This window comes from Pongo abelii, chromosome 10, assembly GCF_028885655.2.
Source record: "Pongo abelii isolate AG06213 chromosome 10, NHGRI_mPonAbe1-v2.0_pri, whole genome shotgun sequence".
NCBI classification, from domain to species: domain Eukaryota; kingdom Metazoa; phylum Chordata; class Mammalia; order Primates; family Hominidae; genus Pongo; species Pongo abelii.
The window spans coordinates 93,091,481-93,116,816 of NC_071995.2; the positions used below are offsets into that span (position 1 = coordinate 93,091,481).

General features: G+C 43.3%; 1 protein-coding gene across 3 annotated transcripts in view; it reads right to left on the minus strand.

Annotated features, from left to right (window-relative positions):
* Positions 1 to 5,105: 5,105 nt before the first annotated feature.
* The window catches only part of TMCC3 (transmembrane and coiled-coil domain family 3), a 311,066-nt gene continuing 290,835 nt past the window's right edge, over positions 5,106 to 25,336 (minus strand). For 2 of the 3 annotated variants that reach the window (XM_024256096.3, XM_009248110.4), the window contains exons 2-4: positions 18,410 to 19,326; positions 15,251 to 15,386; positions 5,106 to 8,593 (exon numbers count right to left, since the gene is read on the minus strand). In XM_024256096.3, coding sequence (XP_024111864.1) covers positions 8,291 to 8,593; positions 15,251 to 15,386; positions 18,410 to 19,326 — 1,356 coding nt within the window. In that variant the 3' untranslated portion in view covers positions 5,106 to 8,290. 3 annotated transcript variants of the gene reach the window in all.

Here is a 25,336-nt window from a genome sequence, read left to right on the forward strand (position 1 = left end):
GGCTAGCACTGTTGCTTGTGACGTTGACAGTCCAAGAATCAGAGGATCCAGGCCTCCAAGAGCATCTTTGGCAAACGGAGTCCCTCACTGCTAGTACAGACCAGAAAGTACATGACTTTATTTTCTTTCTACTACTCAGTGGCTTATTTTAAAGCAGAACAAGAAAAAAAAAAAAAAAAAAAGAAAGAAAGAAAAGAAAAAAAAAAGAAATCCAATTCTCAATGCCTAAGTCAGAGTGGAGTAACCACCAAATAAACAGCTGTTAACATGGTTGACGCATGTTCCTGTTAACTGCTTTAGTTAAGTTAAAGGCCTGGCAAGGGAGAGATTCTGGCTGGCTTAGCAAGGAGAGAGATTTCTGAGGTAGCCACCACAGATGGTAGCAGATGTCACACAGCCTCAGAGCAGAAGCCACCAGGGACTTCACTGTCTTGGAGCTGAGCAAAAAAGCTGAGAAACACTCAGCCACGTCAACTGCCAATTACACACCTCAAGAATCTCAGGAAGCCAGGGAGTGTGTAAAAGTTTCTGTAATTAATTGCTTTCCGTTCTCTTTATCCACAAATCTGTCAGTTCATGGCTCTTCAAAAATCAAGGATGCTGGCTTCAGGTATCTCTGCCCTCACCTTGTATGGCCAGCAGCATGAAGATGGAAATGCACAATTTGTAACCACATTATTGACTGCTATAGTCCTAGGATTAAAAGTGATCCCTGACTGACAAGAAGCCAGTTGTTCAATTCCTTCTATTACAGTGTAGGGTAGCGGTCACCTGTATAGGCTAGAGTCACACAAGTTTGGGGATCCCCCAGTACCTGCTGCCTGATGCTGCTCATTGTTTTACCTCTCTGAACCTCAGTTTCTTCATCTATGAAGCAGAAATAATAATGCCTGTCTTGTTGGGTGTTGGAATGATTATATTTGATAGTGCAAGTAAAGCACCTGGCACAGTACATTGTACACAGTAAATGTCAAAGAATGCCAGGTATCATTCCAAATCTACGAATGCCCAGAAAGGTGCTGTTTGGTATTGCCATGTTCCTTACATAACCCACAAATTTCTACATCTCATAATCATACCTATTTAGAAAATAACTCTGTATGTGGGGCTGCAGATATTCATAAATTTAATTGCAAATTTTAAAAGGCTATTATTGTTATTAAGACTTTAAGTTACTTTGTCAAATGGTGACTATGGACCTCCTCAGACGTACAAGATAACTTCTTTTTTTTTTTTAATTCTTTTTTTTTTGAGATGGCAGGGGGTGGGGTCTCACTACGTTGCCCAGGCTGGTCTTGAACTCCTGGGCTCAAGCAATCCTCCCACCTTGGCCTCCCAAAGTGCTGGGATTACAGGCATGAGCCACAGCACCTGGCCCAAAATAATTTCTTATATTAGAAATTCCGGTGGGGCATGGTGGCTCATGCCTGTAATCCCAAAACTTTGGGAGGCCAAGGTGGGAGAATCACTTGAGCCCAGGAGTTCAAGACCAGCCTGAGCAACAAAGTGAGATCCTGTCTATACAAAAAATAAAATAATTAGCTGGGTATGGTAGCACTCACCTGTAGTCCCAGCTATTTGGGAGGCTGAGGTGGGAGGATCACTTGAGCCTGGGAGATGAAGGCTGCAATGAGCTATAATGAATGGCACCACTGCACTCCAACCTGGGTGACAAAATGAGACCCTGTCTCAAAAAAGAAGAAATCCATACATTACTCAAAACTGGTAAATCTTGCTTTATTCTATAGCACTACGCTTAATGAAGCTTGAAACCAACTAACATAACTTCTCCCCATTTATTTTTTTTTTCAGGGAAACACAGAATTGGTAAGGTGTTTTCCCTAATGCAACGTTTAGGAATATGCTGGGCTGGACACATATTTCATTCAATCACTTCCATTGTCTGTATTCATCCTCAGACATCAAATGACAAAAGTGTGCAAAATAACACTTGTTCCCCATAAGATTTCCAAATATTCAGCTATGCTCCATTTTCCAGGGGCTACTGTAGTTAAGAATTTTTCTATCATCTGAAAGTTCTAGTTAGTCTGTCTGTACAGGGTGAGTGACCAAAGTAGAAAACTGGTCAGGACAGGAAGTGACTGGAAGCAGAGGGCTAAAAAGGCAGGATGAGGAAAACAGAGTCGTGAATTCTTCACCAGCCAAGACCTCACGAAAGGCTCGTGTGTCTGAGCTTCCATTTCACCCGCTGATACAGCAGTCCCCTCTCAGCCACGGTGCTGCTTCTGTGGTTTCAGTCACCCGCAGCCCACCAAGATCCAAATATAGCAAATGAAAAATTCCAGAAATAGGCCGGGCGCAGTGGCTCACGCCTGTAATCCCAGCACTTTGGGAGGCCAAGACAGGTGGATCACTTGAGGTCAGGAGTTCAAGAGCAGCCTGGACAACATGGTGAAACCCCGTCTCTACTAAAAATACAAAAACTAGCCAGACGGGGTGGTACATGCCAGTAATCCCAGCTACTCGGGAGGCTGAGGCAGGGGAATCGCTTGAACCTGGGAGGCGGAGGTTGTAGTGAGCCGAAATCGCACCACTGCACTCCAGCCTGGGTGACAGAGCTGTCTCAAAAAAAAAAAAAAAAAGAAAAGAGAAATTCCAGAAATAAACAATTGGTAAGTTTTCAACTGTGCGCCATTCTGATCTGACGGTGTCCTGTACTGTCCCAACTGGGACCTGAATCCTCCCTTTGTTCAGTGTATTTACACTGTAGACCAAGCTTGTCCAACCCACAGCCCATGGGCTGCATGCGGCCCAGGACAGCTCTGAATGCAGCCCAATGCAAATTTGTAAACTTTCTTAACACATTATGAGTTTTTTTGTGATTTTGTTTTAGCTCATCAGCTGTCATGTTAGTGTATTTTATGTGTAGTCCAAGACAATTCTTCTTCCAATATGGCCCAGGGAAGCCAAAAAATTGGACACCCCTGTAGACGCTTCCCGACTGTGAGTCACTTAGCAGCTGTCTTGGTTATAAGATCAACTGCTTCTGCTCAAGTAATCTTTATTTTACTTTACTACAGTACATGGTCATAATCACTCTATTTTATTATTAGTCATTAATCTCTTACTGTGCCTCATTTATAAATTAAACTTTATCATAAGTATGTATGTATAAGAAAAATGGTATATACAGGGCTCAATTCTATCTGAGGTTTCAGGCATCCCCTGAGGATAAAGGGGGAATATTGTAGGAATAGCGTTGGTATCTGTACCACTGGACTGGTTCATGAGTTCACACACTGTGAAATCAAGTGCATTGTAGACACCAAAGCCCCAGACAAACTGGAGACAGTCCACTAAACCAACTGCTGGAGTCAGGCATCTGCTCCCTCCTGTGCTGCTGCCCTGTGCCCACCCGGATTGGCATTGCCCTTGGTGTCTCATTCCAGCTCATGAAGGCTGTGCTTTGTCCTCGCCATCACTTCCCCTTTTTCAACACAAGGACATGTTTGCTAGCATCTTAGCATGACTGTGAATAAACCACCCTTCCTTCTGCCGGGGCTCAAGCAACGGGCCACCCATCATCAACTTCCTACAATATAGAAGACTTGAGATTCATTTAAAAATTGACTACAGGGGGAGAGAGGGATGAATAGATGGAGCACAGGGGATTTTTAGGGAAGGGAAACTATTCTGTGTGATACTCTAATGGGGGATACATGTAGTCATACATTTGTCCAAACCCACAGAATGACACCACCATGAACCCTAAACTATGAACTTTGGATAATGATGTGTGTCAATGCAGGTTTATCAACTGTAACAAGTGCACCACTCTGGTGGGAAATATCGCTAAGGCGGGAAGCTATGCCTGTCTGGGGGCAGGGTTATAAGGGAAATATCTGTACCTTCTGCTCAATTTTGCTGTGAACCTGAAAGTGCTCTAAAAAATAAAATCTATTAAAAAAATTGGTCAGACACACACATTTGCTACTGAGATGGGCTCCAACAAATGTGAAAATTTAAGAAATCTACCTCTTTATTTAACACCAAAGCTAACATCAAGTGTTTATTTAAAAAAATAATGGCACCTGCTTTGGATTCACTGATGACACGACAATGGGGTGAAGATCTACAGGGAATTTACAATTTTAGGCTGACATGAAACTAAGTAGTAACTCACAAAATGAAAATTCTGCAACAAGCCTCACAATAAACATTTCCAGTTTCTACTTTCAGAGTTGCTAACTACTGCCTAAACATATCTTAAACACAGAGCACGTTTTGTTGAAATATTTCTCTTAGGACAAACACAGTAGACATGCTTTAAATAAATTAAAATTGCAACACATAAATCATTCCTAAAACAATCAAGGTGCATTACTTTCTAGCTTCTTATAAATAAAACTGTACTGATTTCAGGAAACTATAGGTTAGTTCTGTTTCATATCTTTTTTTTTTTTAGCATCTTATCTGGTTTTGATGTGAATAAGCCAATTTCATTCTTTGCAGTGATTTATCTTTTTAAACCAACTCGTTCCTTTGTGCATGTGCTAACCTTAAAACACCTCTTCATATAAGCCCTGAATTTTAAGTGATGCCATTTCTTCCTACCCCCAGCCTACTCCTCAGAATTACAGAAACATGTAAAATAGGTTGTTTAATCACACATGTTCATATGAATAAATATAAATATTTTTCCAAACCAACACAGCTATATCTGGATTCACTACAAAAACGTTCCCATTCAATGCAAAATAATTTGGTACAATCCGACCAAAAAAGACAAAAGTAATTAGTTGCCTGAGGGAAGCTAGTTCCTCATTATTACTGAGCCCATAATTAAACCTGATATGCTAGAGAAATGGCAAGGCAATAAACACAGAGTGGGGCAATATTTAAATGAAAACAAGAGTGACAGAGCTGGAAAGAGCGAAAACCACATGAATGCTAATTGACAGAGAAGGATAACAGCCTCACCGGCTGAAATGAAAGATGGAGTTTCGGAAGATTTCCTTCTGTGAATAGCTGACAAGGATCACGCAGGCAAAAAGGCTACCGTTCCAAGCTAGAAACTTGGGACTAATCCCACGTTCATTGTCCAAACCCAGCAACCGAGTGCTTTTTTGCTTTTTCACTATGGATTTCCATTTTTTTTTTTTTTTTGGCAGTTGGGGATGGGGTGTTCTGGTTTAATCATATTCAAAGTTTGAGCTTGAAATAACCAACTCAAGACCCACAGCAAAGTATGTCACCAGATAAACCAGTGCTAGAATCCAATGTCCAGCATCTTCAACCACTCAGGAATGTTTGCTGAGCGACCAGGTGGTGCTTACCCACCCAACAAGCACTTTCCATCTTTAGGTTTGCCCAAGATGTTTACCATAAATGAAAGGTGTGGAGAAAGGATTATAGTTGACACAAACATAAATTAAATATCCAATTCCAGCATGTGTCACAGCTACATCACTATTTTTAATTGTAATATTACTAAAATGTCATTTAATCTCCTTACGCATTGAAGAGAACAAACAGTGGGAGTGTTTATTCCTTAAGAGAGAATAAACTGCAGAGATTAAAAGTTTCCTTCGAGTGTATCATCTTATTAAAAAGTACAAAGTTTCATGAACTTTCAACAAGACTGCGAAATAAATATGCCAGGTAGGTTGAGCCTGTCCAAGTGAAAACAAGGTTATTTGACATTTAGTGGGAGTCAATGAAAATATGAATTATTTCAAAGGAATTCATGATCCAGGTAGGAGGATTTAGACCCTATGGTATGTTAGAATAAAGCTAGTTTCTAGCAGATTCTGTTAACAGCTCCAGACTAGAGGGGATGGAGTGTGCTGCTTTCCATTCTCTTCTCTACTTCTGTCACTGGGAAGAAGATACACGGATCACAGGTCTGAGAAGTGTGCATTAAAACACATTTGCTAGGGTGAGCACTGGAATGGTGTGGGCTGGTGTGAAAATGAGGCCTACATCTTCTTGGACCCTCCCAGAGCCCTTCACCTCAAGGGTTAGAAATCTCTCCTTCTCTAAACTAACAGCAGCACTCAATCCCTGGTGTGTCCGAAGTGGTGCTTGGAAAGATTCACAGATACCAAGAGGGGCCCACCCAGGCCCCAGCTTGATTTAGGAGTGTAAGTTACACTCAGCACTCAGCCCACGCTAAGTCTGATGCCCACAGGTAAAGGGTAATGCTGGCCATTGAAATACAAAAGCTAAAGGAAGCACAGCATTCTCTCTGCCTCCCTGCCTTGCACCTGGTCTCCTTATCTGTCCCTGGACTTGAAAGATCAGTGTATACACATCAATGTGGTAGACCAGCGGGAGTCTGACAATGAAAGGACAGACAGCCATGAGATCAGGGTGGGACTGGTAAGGGAGCTCTTCCCTGAATCCAAAATACTTTATCACCAAAGATTTCATGAAATGACATTTATTGTTTAAAAAAGTGTGAGTCTGGAATTAGATAGTGGTGATGGTTAAACAAGTTTGTGAATGTACTAAAACCACTGAATTGTACACTTAAAAAAAAAAAAAGCAAGCTTGAGCTGCATAAGTCCCATTCATACACACTGGACTTGTACTAAATGCTCAACTATTCCATTCGCTCAGACTATGGAACATTCTGTCACATTTTTTTCCTTCAGGAGATTTCCCTAAGAAGAGCTGTTTGCAAAATATTGCACTTAATTTGATTCCAGGAGACCTGATGTCTTCTGGAAGAAAATGTACACTCACATGCCTTCCTGCCTGCAGCAGATGGTGGGAGTGGTGGGACAAGGGGCTCAACAGCAGTTTCCACGAACATTGTTTACATCTTCCTCTTTGTTATACACACAGAGACACAGATTTAAAGGAAAGTACCACCTGGGCTGAAGGTGGTGAATGGTATCCCTCAAACAGGGATGTGAACTTTTGAATGTTTTCAGCTCAGAGGCAGTGTGGCCATCCTAATACCTCAGGACTTACGTTCAGTGAGATGTTGAGACAGGTGGCAACCTTGGCTCAAACACTGGACTTAATTTATTTTATTCTTGCTAGCCTTTCACATCTCGAAGAGGATGCTCTCAATCTTCATCCAGGTGAATTGCTCCCACTAATCTAGCCACCATTCAGTCACACCCTATGTCCTCATTTCCTCACGCTTTCAGCGTTCCGACACCTCGGTGCACTTTAACTTCAGAGGCTATGATTCTGTTGTCCTTCAAGGAAAAAACTGCAACATGACCATCACGTTTTCATTTCCTGAGTAAGCTTTGCAGTCCCTCACAGATCTGTGAATAAAATGAATCACATAAAGTGAATCATATCCTCCAGGGGGGCTTATCACAATCAAGATTTGCCAAAAAACAGCCAGGCATAGTGGCTTGTGCCTGCAGTCCTGGCTGCTCGGGAGGCTGAGGTGGGAGGATCCCTTGAAGCAAGGAGTTTGCAACCAGCCTGAGCAATATTTAGCAGAGCCCTGTCTCAAAAAAAAAAAAAAAAAAAAAAGATTGGCCAAAACACAAACCTTCAGAATAGTGCTCACAGGATTCCAAATTAATTTTAAAGTCACAGTCTGATGAGGGATTTGAAAACATTCCTGCACACTCTGAAGGCTGGGCATTTGCTAGCCAGTTGAGACAAAATCAGGTGTTGGTTGCCTGGGTATGAGAAGGTGAAAGCCCCATTCATAAATCCCTACGCCTTCCCATTTAAAGTGTAACAAAACCCCTCAGGTAGACTTGTTGGATAACAGGTGTGTGATAAGATTTCCATGTTACAGGGTCATACACGACTGACCGCTGTGGACACTGAGTACATGACAGGACCTATGGTCGCCTGGAGACAAGCAGGGTGGATCACACGGGGACCATAGGTCACAGTGTTTAACACTGCCCAAGCCTGTGATTCTTCATTCCCTGAATCATGCATATCCTTGCTTTTTATAGGACTCACAGAAAACAACCATTAGCAATCGTGAAGCTCAATTCTGACAGAGACTTAGGAGAGAGACCTCTTTCTTCTGGATCACCAATTATGCCAAGGTCTCAATATACAGAGGTTTACCACGCTGGGCTAGTCAGGTGGGCAGGAAACCGGTCTGATTAAGGCAGTGAGCAAGGTAGGAGAGCTCTAAAACAGATTCGTGTTAATGAAGTACAAGGACTGAGTTGGCAACTGCTACCGAGTTAAGAGAATTGTAGTTATTTACAGCACATAGCGCTAGTTTTTCTTACACACGAGTCCACACAATCATTCATTGTAAAATTTGGTAGTATGCACAGAGTTTTCTTTAAAATAAAAACTTGAAAGAACTTGAAGGCAGGAACCAGTGGCTTCATCTTGGTAGTATCATCCTTTCTATGGCACACAGGATATGGTCCCAGTTTTTACAAAATATAGCAAGAAGAGTCACGGCAAAGAAGGTGCCAAGAATGTGGCAGCGACTCTTCATCATGGGTGAGACGAACTTCGCGATGGTGGACACACACACTAAGATGACAGTCATGAAGGCCAGGATCACGTTGATGCACTTCCCCAGGAGAACTTTAGCATTCACGGTGTCTGTCTGCAGAGCTTGCTGCTCTTGCTGGTGGAGCTCCAGCTTAGAAATGCGAGTCTGGCAGGATTCCAGGGCTTCCTGTGGGCAAGAGGGAGAGCAAGGGTCAAACGGTGTTGGGATGGTGAGCAATATGTGAGTGCTCGCTCAGCTGTACACAAAAGCCCCAGCTCAGAAAGCTCAATGCCCAGGCAGCTGCGAATCCCCAAGCTGATGATGATGGTGATAGACAAAGATGTGAAACAAGAATCCCAGGCTCATTTTCTCCTGTTGTTCATGAGTAGAAGAGCATGTGGATACAACCACAAAATACCATAAATGAGGAAGTATGGCTAAGTTTTCAGACTTTATCTTTTTTTTTTGAGACGTAGTCTTGCTCTGTCGCCAGGCTGGAGTGCAGTGGCGCGATCTCAGCTCACTGCAACCTCCGCCTCCTGGGTTCAAGTGACTCTCTTGCCTCAGCCCCCCGAGTAGCTGGGACTACAGGCACGCACCACCATGTCTGGCTAATTTTTGTATTTTTAGTAGAGACGGGGTTTCGCCATATTGGCAAGGATGGTCTCGATCTCCTGACTTCGTGATCGGCCCGCCTCGGCCTCCCAGAATGCTGGGATTATAGGTGTGAGCCACCATGCCCAGCTGACTTTATCTTTTTTTTTTTTTTTTTTTTTTTTGGAGACAGAGTTTCACTCTGTCACCCAGGCTGGAGTGCAATGGCGTGATCTCGGCTTACTGCAACCTCTGCCTTCCCGGTTTAAGCGATTCTCCTGCCTCAGCCTCCTGAGTAGCTGGGATTACAGGTGCACGCCACCACGCCTGGCTAATTTTTGTATTTTTAGTAGAGACAGGGTTTTACCATGTTGGCCAGGCTAGTCTCAAACTCCTGACCTCAAGTGATCTGCCTGCCACGGCCTCCCACAATGCTGGAATTACAGGCGTGAGCCACCATGCCCAGCCTGACTTTACCTATTTTTGAAATAAAGTGATATAAAATATTGGCGCCTGTTGGTGCCATCAGGGACAAAGCAGAGAAGGAGGGAGGTTCCACTTTGTGACTACTCCACCTTCAGCCAAGGAGTGGCCAGTCCTTATTTCCACTGCTCAAAGATTTTTGTCCATCAGTTAGAGATTGGCGGAGAAAGGCAAGAGAAGAGAGGGGAAGGGACTGGGGCTGACTGTGGGGCAACTGTGCTTTCACCTGCTCTCTGAATGCGGTGTTACTCAGGACACCATCCGAGGCTATCTCCCTGGATCTCATCCATGCCAAGTCTTCAATTACTAAGACACAGATGGCTACAAGTGTATCTCTAGGCCAGTTCTCTCTTCTGAGATTGACTTACAGATCTCCGTGCCTCTTTGACATCTCCATCAGAGCTTCTTGAAAGCACCTCAAATGCAACACATGCAAATGTGGCTTCATGTATTGCAGCTACCCAACACCTGCAGTCAACCCTGTTCCCTTCCAGTGTCCTTCTTCTCAGAGTACAGCACCATGATCCACCCAGTTCCTCATACCAGAAGCCTAACGGGCAAACCCTGATGCCTTTCTCATCCAACCCATTGCCCAGCCACGGAGGCAACATCCAGTTTCTAGCTCAATTGGTCCGGTTCTCTCTCCACCCGGTCAGCACCCCAATCTAAGTCACCAGGATCTCTTGCCTGCAATAACCTTACATGAATTTCCCTATATTCCCTTTTGTTCCCCACCCTCACAAATCCATTTTCCACAAGTGGTCTTTTAAGGATGCGTATTTGATATCACTCCTTTTCATAAAACCTTTACAATCTTTAACATGGCCTTCTGAGGCCTTGCAAGGCCAGGTTCAGCTCCCTCTCCTCCCTCACTTAATGACTTCATGCCAGCCCCTTGCCCTGTCACAGTACTCTGGCCTTTTCTAAGTTCTTTTTTTCCTTTAAGAGACAGGGTCTCACTCTGTTGCCCAGGCTAGGGTGCAATGGCATAGTCAGAGCTCACTTCAACCTCAACCTCTGGTCTCCTGCCTCAGCCTCCTGAATGAATGGAATTACAAGTGCGAGCCACCACACCCAGCTTTATTCTAAGTTCTGAAAAGGAGCACAGACTCACCTCAGGGCTTCTGCATATTCACATATTCTGCCTGAGACATGTGCCTCCCCTACTCCATCCCTTCTTCACCCCTGGATCTCCCACTCATTTTTTAGGTCTCGCCTTGATTGCCACATCCCTGGGGAAGCCTTTCCTGATCCATGAGATGAGGTCAAGTCTCCCTTCAGCTCTCCTCCCCAACCACAAGACATACGCTGCCTGAGGACAGGAACTAGCCCATTTTGCATTTGCTGTCCTCTCCGGCACAGAGCCAGCACCAGGCATGCAGCACGTGCCACACACTGGCTGAATATGAAAGGGACAGCTAGGTGCCAATAAGAGAATGTGAGGCTTGACGGGTACAGTGGCGCATGCCTGTAATCCCAGCATTTTGGGAGGCCGAGGTGGGTGGATCACTTGAGATCAGGAGTTCAAGACCAGCCTGGCCAATATGGTGAAACCCCATCTTTACTAAAAAAATTACAAAAATTAGCTGGGTATGGTGGCACACACCTGTAATACCAGCTACTCAGGAGGTTGAGGCAGGAGAATCACTTGAACCCAGGAGGCAGAGGTTGCAGTGAGCCAAGATCACGCCACTACACTCCAGCCTGGGCAACAGAGCAAGACAGTCTCAAAAAAAAAAAAAAAAACCAGAATGTGAAGCTTGAGAGAGAAACCTCCAGGCCTGCTGGGCGAAAAGGATCTAACTAGAGGTAGTACAATGTGCCCCTCTCTGTTCTAACTCATTTGCCAATCTGTGTTTGCTCAATTAAAATATAGTCATCTTTTCAGGTTTTAAACAAGAATAATGGCTCCAAGATTGATTTGCTTTTCTTCTGCTGAATAACTCTATGGGCCAAAGAACAGGTTCTCTGTTACTATAGTAACTTCTATTATAGTAGGCTACCAACGAAAAGGATAAAACTTCTTCAGATCTTATATTCTAGAAAGTGCTGGCTTTCAACAATAACAGGCATGTACCTGAAATCATGTGTTCTTTTCAACTACTTGGGTTCAAGGTTTCTTCTATTTTAGGCGTAACACAGAAAAGGTGATGGAACAAGACAAAAGACCAACCTTTTAGGAAAATCCATGAATCTTTGATTATAAGATGAATTACGTGTACGAATAGACCGATCTTAGGATTGTCTACAACTGCTGTCAATTTTTTTTAACCAAAAGAAAAATCCAAGAAAATTAAGGGTGAATTCCAAGGAATTTGAGTCACAGCAGCCAGAGTATTCAGCCCCACAATTTTTGGTACTTCCTTGGGTCCAGTAATTAACTTATTGGGGATGATGACCACAAAAAGGGGTTATCTTGAAACATTTTTTACTGGGAATTCAGGGTTTAAAAAACCACTCAGTTGTTTAAAACAACAAAACCCTGACATCCCTGCAGGCAACAGCCTCCCTGTCTCTGGCAGCCCATTCCCTTTGTGTAACCCTGCCTGTAAGAACAAAACAAATAAGAAATAAAGATGAAGTCAAAAGGCACAACTGCTAGAAGCCCTGAAGAATGTGGCTACTCCCGGATGTAATAAAAAGAATGGCCAGTATTTATTTTTTGACTGTTTACTATGTGCCAGGCAAAGATTTCAATACTTTACATGATTATCCCACTTAATCTTCTTGACAACCTTTTGAGGTAGAGCTCGTTAATATTTCCATTTTATTAAGGAGGAAACTGAGGCACAGAGCACTAACTCATCCAGGGTCACACAGCATAGGTGAGGAGGGCCGGGATTCTAACCATCATGGCAGGGAAGACACTCCAGTCATTCACACAGATGTCCTCTTTGCACTTCTGAGTGACAGATGAAACCAGAAAACATCAAAATGAACCTCTCTGGATTTTTAAGTTCCCTTTTTGTGGTCCCTCCCTTTATCTGTCCTCCTTCACTACTAAAATATGTTTGTTAAAACACAGAAGAACAATATTAACCCAAACTATCCCCTAAATAAGAAAACCATGCATTCAGATACCACCCAGTGACACCCGAAACATGCTCTAAAATAGAACGACTTCGTGAAGCAATTGTACTGTTCACTTGGCAGCATTTTTATTTGTTTGCTTTTTGGAGACAAGGTCTTGCTCTGTCGCCCAGACTGGAGTGCAGTGGTGTGATCATAGCTCACTGTAGCCACAAACTCCTCCCTCCTCGGCCTCTCAAGTAGCTAAGGTTATAGGCATGCCACCATGTCCAGCTATAATAATTAAAAAATTTTTTTTTTCTAATTATGTTGGCCAGGATGGTCTTGAACTCCTGGCTTCAAATGATCCTTCTACCTCAGCCTCCCAAAGTGCTGCGATTATAGGCATGAGCCACTGCACTCGGCCCACTTGGCAACATTTAACACTTAAACGGGTTCAAGTTTCTCGAATAAGCCAGTGGTGAAGCGAACTCTCCTAATGTAGAACAGGGCCAGAAACCTCCCAAGTATCTTTTGAGATGCGGTCTCTGGGGGCAGAATTTCCCATCAGCTCTGATGTGCTGGTTCCCAGAATTGTCCAAGTAGGCATCTGGGATTAGCACAAGCTCAACCCTCAGCAGAGTGGAATAAAATGTGGCCAGTTGAAACTCCAGCTCACACATTGCGGGATAAAGTGCTATCTTTATGTTTAATTTTCTCCCTTGTAAAGTGGGGGGCTTGGACTCACAGCCTTCAGCCTTCCTAGAGCTGGAGAAAGTGACTACTGTCCACAGAGAAAATCCATGAAAATGAAGCTGGGCATTGCTTGAAGAGTACTTTTTTAAGAGACACAGGACCTCACTCTCTCACCCCCCAGGCTGGAGTGCATTGGCACAATCACTGTAACCTTGAACTCCTGGGCTCAAGCCATCCTCCTACCTCAGACTCCTGAGTAGCTGGGACTACAGGTACACACTGCCACACTCAGCTAATTTTAAAAAGTTGTTTTTAGAAATCAAGGGGTCTCACTATGTTGACCAGGCTGGTCTCAAACTCCTGGCCTCAAGTGATCCTCCTGCCTCAACCTACCAAAGTGCTAGGATTACAGGTGTGAGCCACCAGCCCCAGGCAATTTTTTTTTTTAAGGCAATCAAGGAGCCTGGGGTTGTTTCACTACATGTTAGGATCACATTAGGAAATATTGGAGCACAACTTTGTTTATATTGATCCCATTATCCTTTCCTTCCTTCCATCCACCCAGATCCTACCCATTCCTTCCAGTCCCGCCTTCTCTAGGACATTCAATTACATTCCTTCCTTAAGGATGACTTGCAAGACCTTGTTCAGGCCACTTAACCTCTCTGTGCCTCAGTCTCCATATCTGAGAAGTGGGAATAATAACAGAAACTACCTTAAAAGGTTGCTGAGAAGTAGATGGGAAAAAAAGAAACCTGTGAAGTGCTTTGCTAGTATTGAGCACACAGTATGCACTGCAGTGCTTTAATTTCTTACAAATACAAATGCTATTATTATTATTTTATTTATTTATTTATTTTTTGAGACAGACTCTTGCTGTGTCATCCAGGCTGGAGTGCAATGGCGCGATCTCGGCTCCTTGCAACCTCTGCCGCCCGGATTCAAGCGATTCTCCTGCCTCAGCCTCCCGAGTAGCTGGGACTACAAGTGTGTGCCACCATGCCTGGCTAATTTTTTGTATTTTTAGTAGAGACGGGGTTTCACCGTGTTAACCAGGATGGTCTCAATCTCCTGACTTCATGACCCACCCGCCTTGGCTTCCCAAAGTGCTGTGAGCCACTGCGCCTGGCCATGTGAATGCTATTATTTTACAGATGACTGAATAGGCTCAAGTCTTACTCAGGGCCACACAACTGATATGGCAGACGTGGGACTGAACGTGGAAATGTTTTGCCACTAAATGACTGACTGCTCCCATGCACAGCTTGCTAGGCACCACATGGCTAAATTTCTGTGGCTCACAGAGTCCGTGTCGTGTAACTTGGCCCATGTTTGTGCTGTCTTGAGTTCTTTGGCAGTTGCGCTATCCCACACTCTCCACCTAGGCAGTGAGCTTCTTGAAGCCAGAGATTGTCTCCTATTTTTACATTTTACAGTTTTGGTGGTGATGGGCTTGGGGTGGATAATAAATACTTGTTAATTGATTTAGGCATAAAGTATAAAGAATATTGTCTCTTAGCTAGGCACGGTGGCTCACACCTGTAATCCCAGCACTTTGGAAGGCTGAGGTGGGCGGATCACTTGAGGTCAGGAGTTTGAGACCAGCCTGGCCAACATGGTGAAACCCGTCTCTACTAAAAATACAAAAAAATTAGCCAGGCATGGTGGCGTGTGCCTATAGCCCCAGCTACTCAGGAGGCTGAGGCAGAAGAATCGTTTGAACTCGGGAGGCAGAGGTCACAATGAGCCGAGATCACCCACTGCACTCCAGCCTGGGCCACAAAGTGAGACTCACCTCAAAAAAAAAAAAAAAAGAAAAAGAAAAAGAAAAAGAAAAGAAAAGAAAAAGAAAAAAAAAAGAATATTGTCTTTTTACTTAGTAATGTCTATAACATGAACTAGTGGGGTTAATGTGGTGCAGATAAAATGTTTGTGCAGAGAAAACATTTTGTCCCATGTGCCAGAAACCCTCTAGGACTTAGGCATAAACATTTAGACTGTTAAATGAATTAAGGCCCGGGAAGAGGCCAGGCCTGTGTCTAATCACGAAGGGAAAGGTACCTGGATGTCCCGCGAGCGCTCGTAGGCCTGGTAGGCCACCTTCTCCTCAATGCTGGCCAGCTCCTGCTTCAGGTTGGCTGTCTCATGCTGATGCAGGTCCGTCAGGTCATGCAGCTGGTCCTCCAGTCGCTCATACCTTTAATAGAGAGGAGCCGATTCCGAGTGTGACATTTCACAGCACATTGCGGAACGATGTCCTTTTTATCTTCCTGCGCCAGTACCTTTTGGCTTGCTCTCATTCCCTGATGGGCTGTTTTTCTAAAAGAGTAAGGCTAGCTGTGGGAATTGAGCTTTTGGATAACACTGAGTCCCAGCTCTGGAAAGATCCAGTGTCTGGGGTCTTCACTCTCTGTCCTTGCCACTGAAGGTGCACACGGGTCAGATTAGCACCTTAGCTAGCTGCAGTGACCTCAAGATAGAGCTCATCAACTGATGCATTCGCCAGGGCCAGGCAGGAGACAGGGCTCTGTGGGATCCTGCTAAAGGAGGGCCAGAACCTCTGGTGTCTGTGGTGCCTTCTCCCTATTCTGCCCTGACACTGCTGTTGGGGTTCATGGCCAGAGAGCCCACAGGGAAAGCACCATGCTTTTAGTATCACCTTCTACTCTGGAGTCAACTCTACTATTTCCCAGCACACAATCACGTGCTACTTATGGATTTCAGCTCTTGGAATCTAAGTGACAATACAAAATTAAGCTTATTACAAATTACAGATGGTTCATCTTGCAGTGTTTCAAAATGTCCAAATCAAAAGGAACAGAAGTACAAAGATTCTCATTCCTGTGCCCTGCCCCTCTCACTGAAGATGATTTTTCTCATATTTGAAACACTAGCTGGGTGCAGTGGCTCACGCCTGTAATCCTAACACTTTGGGAGGCCAAAACAGGTGGATCACCTGCGGTCAGGAGTTCGAGACCAGTCTGGCCAACACGGTGAAACCCCGTCTCTACTAAAAATACAGAAATTAGCTGTGTATGGTGGCACGTGCCTATAATCCCAGCTACTCGGGAGGCTGAGATGGGAGAATTGCTTGAACCCAGGAGGTGGAGGCTGCATTGAGCCCAGATCACGCCACTGCACTCCAGCCTAGGCAACAGAGCAAGACTCCATCTCAAAACAACAACAACAAACAAAACAAAACAAAAAATCTTATACTGTGTATTTTGAAACAGGATGCACTGTTTGGAGAAGATGCATTCATTAGACTGGAATGACTTTGATCAACGCCAATTTCAGATGCTTACATAGGTCACCTGACAAAATCATTTTATATAGAGGACCAAAGAGCTTCATCCAGATTTAATGCTTATTCTCAGGCATGACTTCTCAGATGTCAAATGCTGTTACTGCTGTGAATAAGCCTTTAAAGGTCTCTTCAGTAATACAGGTGGTGACTGTAACACACGGGTCACCAATGTAACCACAGGACAGATGCAAACAGAAGCCGTCCTGAACTCACGTAAATAGGGATCCGTAACTTGGGAGAAAATGTGCATCTAGAAAGTGCTATATCCCAGACTATTTGGATAGAATTGACGTTCATACTCTGGAAAAGCTGTGACTTAAAATATAATTCTTGTGTGACAAAGATTCCAAAGATGCATATGGAAAAAAATTTTGTGTCATAAAATTGGAGAATTGAAAAGGCCACATTTCTAAATTAATACAGACATAAAATCATACATCAATTATAAAACAATAAGTAAACTAAATTTAAACTTTTAATGTTATAGTATGTAATAGGCATTTTACTATTTTATCTACATTTTTAGAAGTTAATGTATTATTAACTTTGACTAAAAAACTTTTGAAGTATCTCTTTATTGGAAAAAATGGGAAAAATGAACTTATATTTGGGCTTACACACTTTTTGTTAATAAGCTATAAGCACCTAAAAGCCAGCCTACAAAACATCTACTTTTAAAATTACCTAATATAAGCCAAAGGTTTTGAATGTATACTTTAATCTTAAGATGACTTTGGAAAGTTCTTTATTTTAGTTTAGAGTAAAAAGTTTAATGAGCAAACTACAGAACATAAAAAAATACATTACATAGGCTGGGCGCAGTGGTTCATGTCTGTAATCCCAGCACTTCAGGAGGCCAAGGCAGGCGGATCACCTGAGGTCAGGTGTTTGAGACCAGCCTGGCCAACATGGTGAAACCCCGTCTCTACTAAAAATACAAAAATTAGCTGGGCGTGGTGGCGGGTGCGTGTAATCCCAGCTACTCGGGAGGCTGAGGCAGGAGAATCACTTGAAACCAGAAGGCAGAGGTTGCAGTGAGCCAAGATCGCACCACTGCACTCCAGCCTGGGAGAAAGAGTGAAAACTCCATCTCAAACAAACAAACAAACAAAAAAAATTACATAAGGACTTCAAGATTGATGTACCAAATAAAATTAACTTTGTTGGGTAATGAGTAAGTGTGTACTTGACAGTTGTTATGGAGGGAAATCAAATATAGATCTCTGAATTAGCGTAATGACACTATAACGGAAGTCTACTGAATCAGAATCTTAAGATGCACGTGAGTTGTTTCCTGTATCTGATAATTTAAGGACCCACACATAAATCCTTCTCTAATTGTCAGCTAAAAGCCACAAATTATAAACTTAGAATCATGAAGGATGGAAATTGTTGGGTATCCCTTATCTGAAATGCTTGGGACCAGAAGTGTTTCAGATTTTGATTTTTTTTCAGATTTTGGAATATTTGCATATATATATGGAGATACCTCAAAAATGGGACCCAAGTCTAAAGACAAAATTCATTTGTTTCCTATGCACCATATACATATAGCTTGAAGGTAAAAGTGTACCATATTTGAAATAATTTTGTGCCTCAAGTTTGTGTTAAGTATTTATTTGTGGAATTTTCCAGTTGTGGCATTGTGCTGACACTCCAAAAGTTTCAGATTTGGGAACATTCTGGATTTCAGATTTTTGGATGAGGGATGCATCAATACATTAGGGATGTATTGATTGCTAAACGCCTTTTAATCCATATCCATATTTATTGAAAATGTAACCATAAGGCATTCTCATTTCAAGCAGACAATCTCTCTGCAGTAACTCATCCTTTTAAAAGAATGCCACACCTATCATGTATCCACTAAAATTAAAAATTAAAAAACATGCCAATGGAGTACTCTGAAATACCTGTATCTTTCCTCTTGCAGGGTCTGAGAAATAAAACCATATTCTCTCTTAAACTGCATCTTCAGTGCCTCGATGTCCTCAGCCAGCTGAACTTGGGTATCCTTGATCTCCCTCAGTTCCTCCAGGATTACGGCAAGCTTCCCCTGGCTGTCCAGCGTGCTGGCTCCACCAGCCCCAAACGACTGGTTTCCGTTACTGTCGGCCGAGCCTGACGTGCCACTCGAACATTCATCATCACTGCCATACTTGGGTTTGTTCACGATGGTAGCGCTGCCCCCGTAGGCCCTGGCACTCGCCTCTGGCCTAAACTCCTCTAAGGAATTTTTCAAGTGAGCAATGTTGTCGGCGCTGCCAAACTTATTCCGGATCAGGTTGGCAAACTCTCTGGACTTATTGAAAACAAACACAGGTGGAGTAAGCGAGACCCCTGGCATGCCCGATTTGCTGCTCTCCATGCAATGGGGGGCAGTTCGAGATTTCACGTGGGCATCTTTCAAAGAGCGATGTATATCCTTCAGGTGGTCTTTGGAAATGTCCTTTGAGCTCCTGGAGGCTCCATTCTGCTCGATCTCTCTGAGCTTTCGATGATACTGCTCTAACTTCTTCTGCAGCTGGGCGATGGAATGAGCTGATTTCTGATTCTTCTTCTCAAAGACTTGCTTGATACGTCCCGCCTGCTGCTTGTCCGCGCTGTTCACTAGTTTCAGATACTCCGCAACATTCCCATCGCGCGATGTTTGCTCAATTTTTATCTGCTCTGTTACCTTTAGAATTTTTTGCTTCAGGCTGTCTGCAGTGAGTTTGACCTTGTGGAAGTCCAGGATGCCATCCGGTACATCAAAGTTGAGGTTCGTGTCTGACCCCCCTCGGCGTATGTTCAGGGGCAGGCTTAAGGTATTCATGTCATGACGTTCTACCTGAAAGAGACAGGAAAGAAGCACATTAAAATTTGAAGTCAAAGAGATATTTACTGTGATAGAATCTGTGCACATACAAGACACATAGCTTAAGTCCCAGTTTTTCGAACTACAAGTGTTACGGGATAAAATCCCCCTGCTGTCTCCTCCAGTTGAACATAGGGGCAGCCTGGCTCCTTCCTGCATCCATCTACACTAAGTAGCTGTGAGATTAGGATCTCCCAGTGTATCCACTTTTTTTGTGTGATGAGACTGTAACCTGGCTCCCAGGGTAGAAAACGCAACATAGAATGAGGTCACCAGTCAGTCCTGGTCTCCCAAAGTGCCCAGGTAACTGGAATGCCTGTCACACCACATTCACTGGGAACTTCACCACTATGGGGAACGCATCCAACTCAGAATTCACTCACTTAATAGAAGGAGAATCTTTTTTTTTTTTTTTTAAAAAGAGAAACATGGGGAAAAATAGGGAAAAAGATACGAGCAGGTACATCCATCAAACAAGAACATTATTTTCTTAATGGAATCATTAAATAGATGTGATTGAATAATATGGTACAAGACTAACTTTAATAATTGGGTAATACAACAGTATTTAGACATGGAAACAACCCCAAACCACACCACAGTGATATTAAAAAAAAAAAAAAAAAAAAAAGGCTGGGGTGGGGGGGTGTGCTGGGCGAGGTGGCTCACACCTATAATCCCAGCACTTTGGGAGGCCCAGGCAGGTGGATTACTTGAGGTCGGGAGTTTGAGACCAGCATGGCTAACATGGTGAAATTCCATCTCTACTAAAAATACAAAATTAGTTGGGCATGGTGGTGGGCACCTGTAATCCCAGCTACTTGGGAGGCTGAGGCAGGAGAATCACTTGAACCCGGAAGGTGGAGGTTGCAGTGAGCCGAGATCACACCACTGGGCAACAGAGTGAGACTCTGTCTCAAAAAATAAATAAATAAAATAATGAGAAAACTAAGACCACATAAAATAGTTTTCTCACTCAAGGGCCATTTAGGGAAAAGAACTGCAAGGTAGCATTGAGTTTCCTGGTGAAGGGGGTGGCACGTTTGTGCTCTAAAAGGAAAAGGCAGAAGTAGACCATATCCCAGGGTCTATGGATGTCTCTCATGGGTTGTCTCACTTCACTACCATGCCAGACAAAGAACATGCTAGATTCATAAACATGTAGAAACCAAGGGTTAAGGCCAGGATTTGAATCCAAGTCATCCTAACTGTAACCCTCTTTCCGTGTCAGGTCACTCCATTGTTGATGTCTCTGGAGGAAGAAAAACAGCTCTTTGTAGAGTTCAAACACAATCTACAAACAAGTCTTAAGATCCAAACTGAAGCATCTCATTTGTCAATATCCCTTTGATTAGATTAATGACTTGATATACAGTCTTAATAGAAATCAAATGAGAAGCAAGACAATATTCAGCATGTTACCTTTTTTTTAAGGAATTAGTGGGCTGATAGCAAAAAAATTAGTAAAAAATTCATGAATCTCCCACTAAGTGATATGGTTTGGATCTGTGTCCCTATCCAAATCTCATGTTCAATTGTAACCCCCAATGTTGGAGGTGGGGCCTGGTGGGAGGTGATTGAATCATGGCGGCGGATTTCTCAAGAATGGTTTAGCATCATCCCTCTGCTGCTGTTCTCATGGTAGTGAGTCCTCCTGAGATTTGGTTGTTTAAAAGTGTGTAGCACCTCCCTCTCTTGCAGGTATCCTCCTGCTTTCGCCATGGGAAGTGCCTGCTCCCGCTCTGCCTTCCACCATGAGTAAAAGCTCCCTGCAGCCTCCCCAGAACCAGATGAAGCCATGCTTCCTGTACAGCCTGCAGAACCGTGAGCCAATTAAACTTCTTTTCTTATAAATTATCAGGATTCAGGTATTTCTTTATAGCAATGTGAAAACAGACTAATGCACTGGGTGATCCAGACTTGAATATGGACCATATCCAACAATGGGTATTAACACTTCACCATGTAATAAATCCTGCCCAGTGCTTTATTCCAGAGGAGGGAGCACAGCAGCACAGCGGGACACCACCCTAGATGGGCGGGTCAGACCTCCTCCACAACTTAGAAACATTCGTTAGCATTAGCTCTTAGCCCGTCTCTTCCAATGCACAATTTTGTCATGAATGAGAGACACTGGTTGCTTTATCCGGCAGAGGAGCACCATATAGGAAAAGCTGGAGGGAAATAAATGCCCAATCACTACAAGACTAGAAAACAGGATATATGAAAAAAGGATAAAAAAGTTGTGACTTCACCTGGTCAAGAGGGAAGGATGGGGATAGGGAATAAAGAAGGTATACAACAATCTTTAAGTCCTGAAGGGTCCACCACAGGAAGCTCAAGTAATCTATGTACCTGTGGCTCATTAGTGGACCCAAACAGGAACAGGTTCAAATTATAGCAACAGAGAATACATGAAACTTAGAAAATGTTTATTTTTGGCAGATGGGCAATTAATGGTAACTGTACAATCACTGAGGCTAAAAATTTGATTTTACTGGAGATATTATATCTGATCATGCTACTCTATGTCTTAGAAACTTCCTTTGGCTTCCTAATGGCTACTGAATGAAATAATATAACCTGGCATATCATTTCATTTAGCAGGCATTAGGAAGGACCTTATAGGGCTATAAGGCCCTAGCCCACCTTTCAGGCGTCACCTCACCTGAAGGACACCTTAAGAATATCTTACAACCTAAATTTCCAGAATGTATATGAATTTTCTATGGATTTTCTCACATGCATGATACTCACAATACCTGCCACCCATTTACTTATGCTTATCAAAATCCTACATATTCTTTAAAACCCATTTCAAGGGCCAGGCGCAGTGGCTCACGCCTGTAATCTCAGCACTTTGGGAGGCTGAGGCGGATGGATCACAAGGTCAGGAGATCGAGACCATCCTGGCTAATACGGTGAAACCCTGTCTCTACTAAAAATACAAAAAAATTAGCCAGGCATGCTGGCATGAGCCTGTAGTCCCAGCTACCCGGGAGGCTGAGGCAGGAGAACTGCTTGAAGCCGGGAGGTGGAGGTTGCAGTGAGCCATTGCACTCCAGCCTGAGTGACAGTCTCAAACAAACAAACAAACAAACAAAAAAACCCATTTCAAATGCCCCTTCTGCCATGAAGCTTTTCCCAATCCCAGTGGAACGCCCCCTCTGCATTCTGTGACACGCCTGTTGCTCTGTGTTGTCTTGTGGCACTTCCTGACTCCTCCTTTGATCACCACCCATGCACTTTAACCCCCTGCAGACTGCAAGCTCCTTGGGGGAGGCATGATGTCATAGCTGTACCCAACTTGAAGTTCTAGCACTTCCCTAGGAGGCTGTCAATAAATGTTTGTCTACTGAACCAAACTGCCATCATTCTTTATTCCAAGGAGTCCGCCCTGGAATCATTTAAGACACATTTCCATTGAGCCAAAAAATCACCTCAGCAGTTCTGCTCGCATAGCCCTGACATTTCCAGGTGAAGATGGTTTCCCAATACCTGGATAATAAATCCGGCACCATTTGAAACTGATTCAACTAAACAGAGATTTTTTTCCGAGTATCAATGTGCAACAAGATACACAAATACAAATAAGGACTTTTAAACTTTAACTGAAGCACAATTTATACTCAGAAAAGAGCACATTTAATAAGTACAAAGTGAAATAAGTACTCGATGAATTTTTACAAGCTGAACACATTGTGTGACCAGCAGCCAGTTAAAGAAATAGAACAGAAGCCTCCCTTGTGCCCTCCTTCAATCACAATGACATCACCTCCACCTCCAAGGGCAACCATGATCCTCACTTCAAACCGCATACATTAGTTTCGCCTGTTGTATACATGTATTCTTCTTGTCATTTTTCACTCAGCACTGTTTGTGAGTTTCATAAGAACTTGGTTTTGCCCTCCTGGAGCTCACAGATAAGACAAGATGAAGTTATTTAAAATCCGGTTGGCATTCTCTATTGAGAAGTGCACAACAACATCTAGAGGTAGAAAGGTTTTCATACTTTACCTTACCAAACCGAGCAGTAAATAAACACCTGTTCTTACTCCTTTAATTCTCAACTGCACCAGGGCTGGTCATCCAACTCTGAGTCTCAAGGCAAAGTCTCATGCTCTCACAGACCTCTCGTTACAGGACAGCCTTGTATGCAAAGGAATGTTTATGCACAGATGGCCAAATGACTTTTGGCTTACTTTATGATTTAACAATGCTTGGCATGTTCTCAAGAGTCCAGGTTGGAGAAAGCAACAGCATTTAAAGCCCCAAATCAATCAATCTTACCTGCTTGTCAGCAAATCTCAGTTAAAAATGTTTGATGAGGGTATAAAGTTGGAACTATTACTAGGCTGCTCCTTTTGCCCTTTTATAACCCTAGCACTGCATGGGATAATTGAGAGACAGCTGTACCTATCATTGTTAGATGCCTGTAAATTCCCTGAACACAAACTGAAATTACGTGTGTGTGCCAGAAGAAAGCTGTCAGAGTCCTCCACCCTTCATTTAATCCAGACTTGGCACTGACCCTATACAATACAGTATACAGTGCAGCTTGGTTTCAGGGTTAGGACGCAAGGTTCTGGTTATCTAGAATCAGTGTACACCATGTGGATCAGGACACTGTGTTCCTGTTTGGGCGCTGACATTTACTATGTATGTGTTCTTGGGTAAATTGAGTCACCTCTATGGGCTTCCATTTCTGAATCTATAGAACAAGGAGACAGAACCAGACAATTCAGAACTAATACTGCACAACTCCATCAAATGTAATCCAAGCTATCATTACTGTGAGACAGTACTGCATCATAAAAAGACCAAGGGCTCTGGAAACAGACTGCTTTGGTTTCCATCTTGGCACCACTCTTAAGAGCTATAGGACCTTGGAAAAATGACTTAGCCTCTCTGTGTCTCAGTTTCACTTCTGAAAATGGAGATAATGATTCTTCAAAGAGTTGTGAGGAATAAATGAGAAAATGTATGTAAAGTGTTCACCTCTTCAAGTGTGACCTCCTGGCACACTGAATGGTTTCAACAAATGTTTGTTACTGTTATCATTCCAATTTCATTCTAAAATGTACCTAAATTCAATTTCATTTAAAAATGTATGTAAAAACTGAAAGTTAAACAAACTCCAGAGTGTTAACAATGCTGACCTTTGCACCGTGGGGTTATGGGGGGTCATCTTTTGTATTTTCAAGTTTTTTAAAAATAAAATGTATTACTGTTTTGGCAGAAAAGATTTTGCTTTTAAGAATGACTACTAGCCTCTTTCAATTCTTCCAGAATACTTGGCTGTTATTACTTTAGATGAAAGGCAGATCCGCCTACTGAAACGCCATTCCTCATTGTGTTTTCTTTCCGGCAGTGGAGACATTTCCACTGTCACCCCAGTGCTCTGGAACAAAGGCTGAGGAAAAGCCTGAGTCCCGGACAGACGTCAAAATCTAACCCTGCACCACCTCTGCAATGAACCAGGCCTCCAGTACAACACACCAAGTTAGCTCACCTTACTCACCGGACACAGGCACAGCAACTCAGTCATCACCAGTGTGGCTTGGACACACTGTGCAGGATTCACGGAAGGCTGTCTCCCAGCACACTCTGTATTAACCCGCTAAAGCTCCAGAGGGAGATGAACCAAAAAGGAAGGGTACCAACACAGAGGCACATCTCCCACCCCTCAGCAAAGAGAACCAGAATCTAGGGCTCCTGTGGACCCTGGAATGACAGGGGCTGAGGCAGGAGTCCTCTGAGGTTCTGGAGGCCACAGAGTAGCCAGAATGTGTAGGGATGCAGAGCTATCAGAACAATGTGACAGATGACAACTGCCTGCTTAGTCTCAAGGCTGAATACAATGAACCTTTGCTTAAAGAAAGGCTGTTTGAGCCTCAGGCATTACAAGAAAAGGGTCAGATCCTTCAAATGGGCTGGCATTTCCAAGGCAACAGGTATTTCCAAGTACATGTGAGTGAAGATT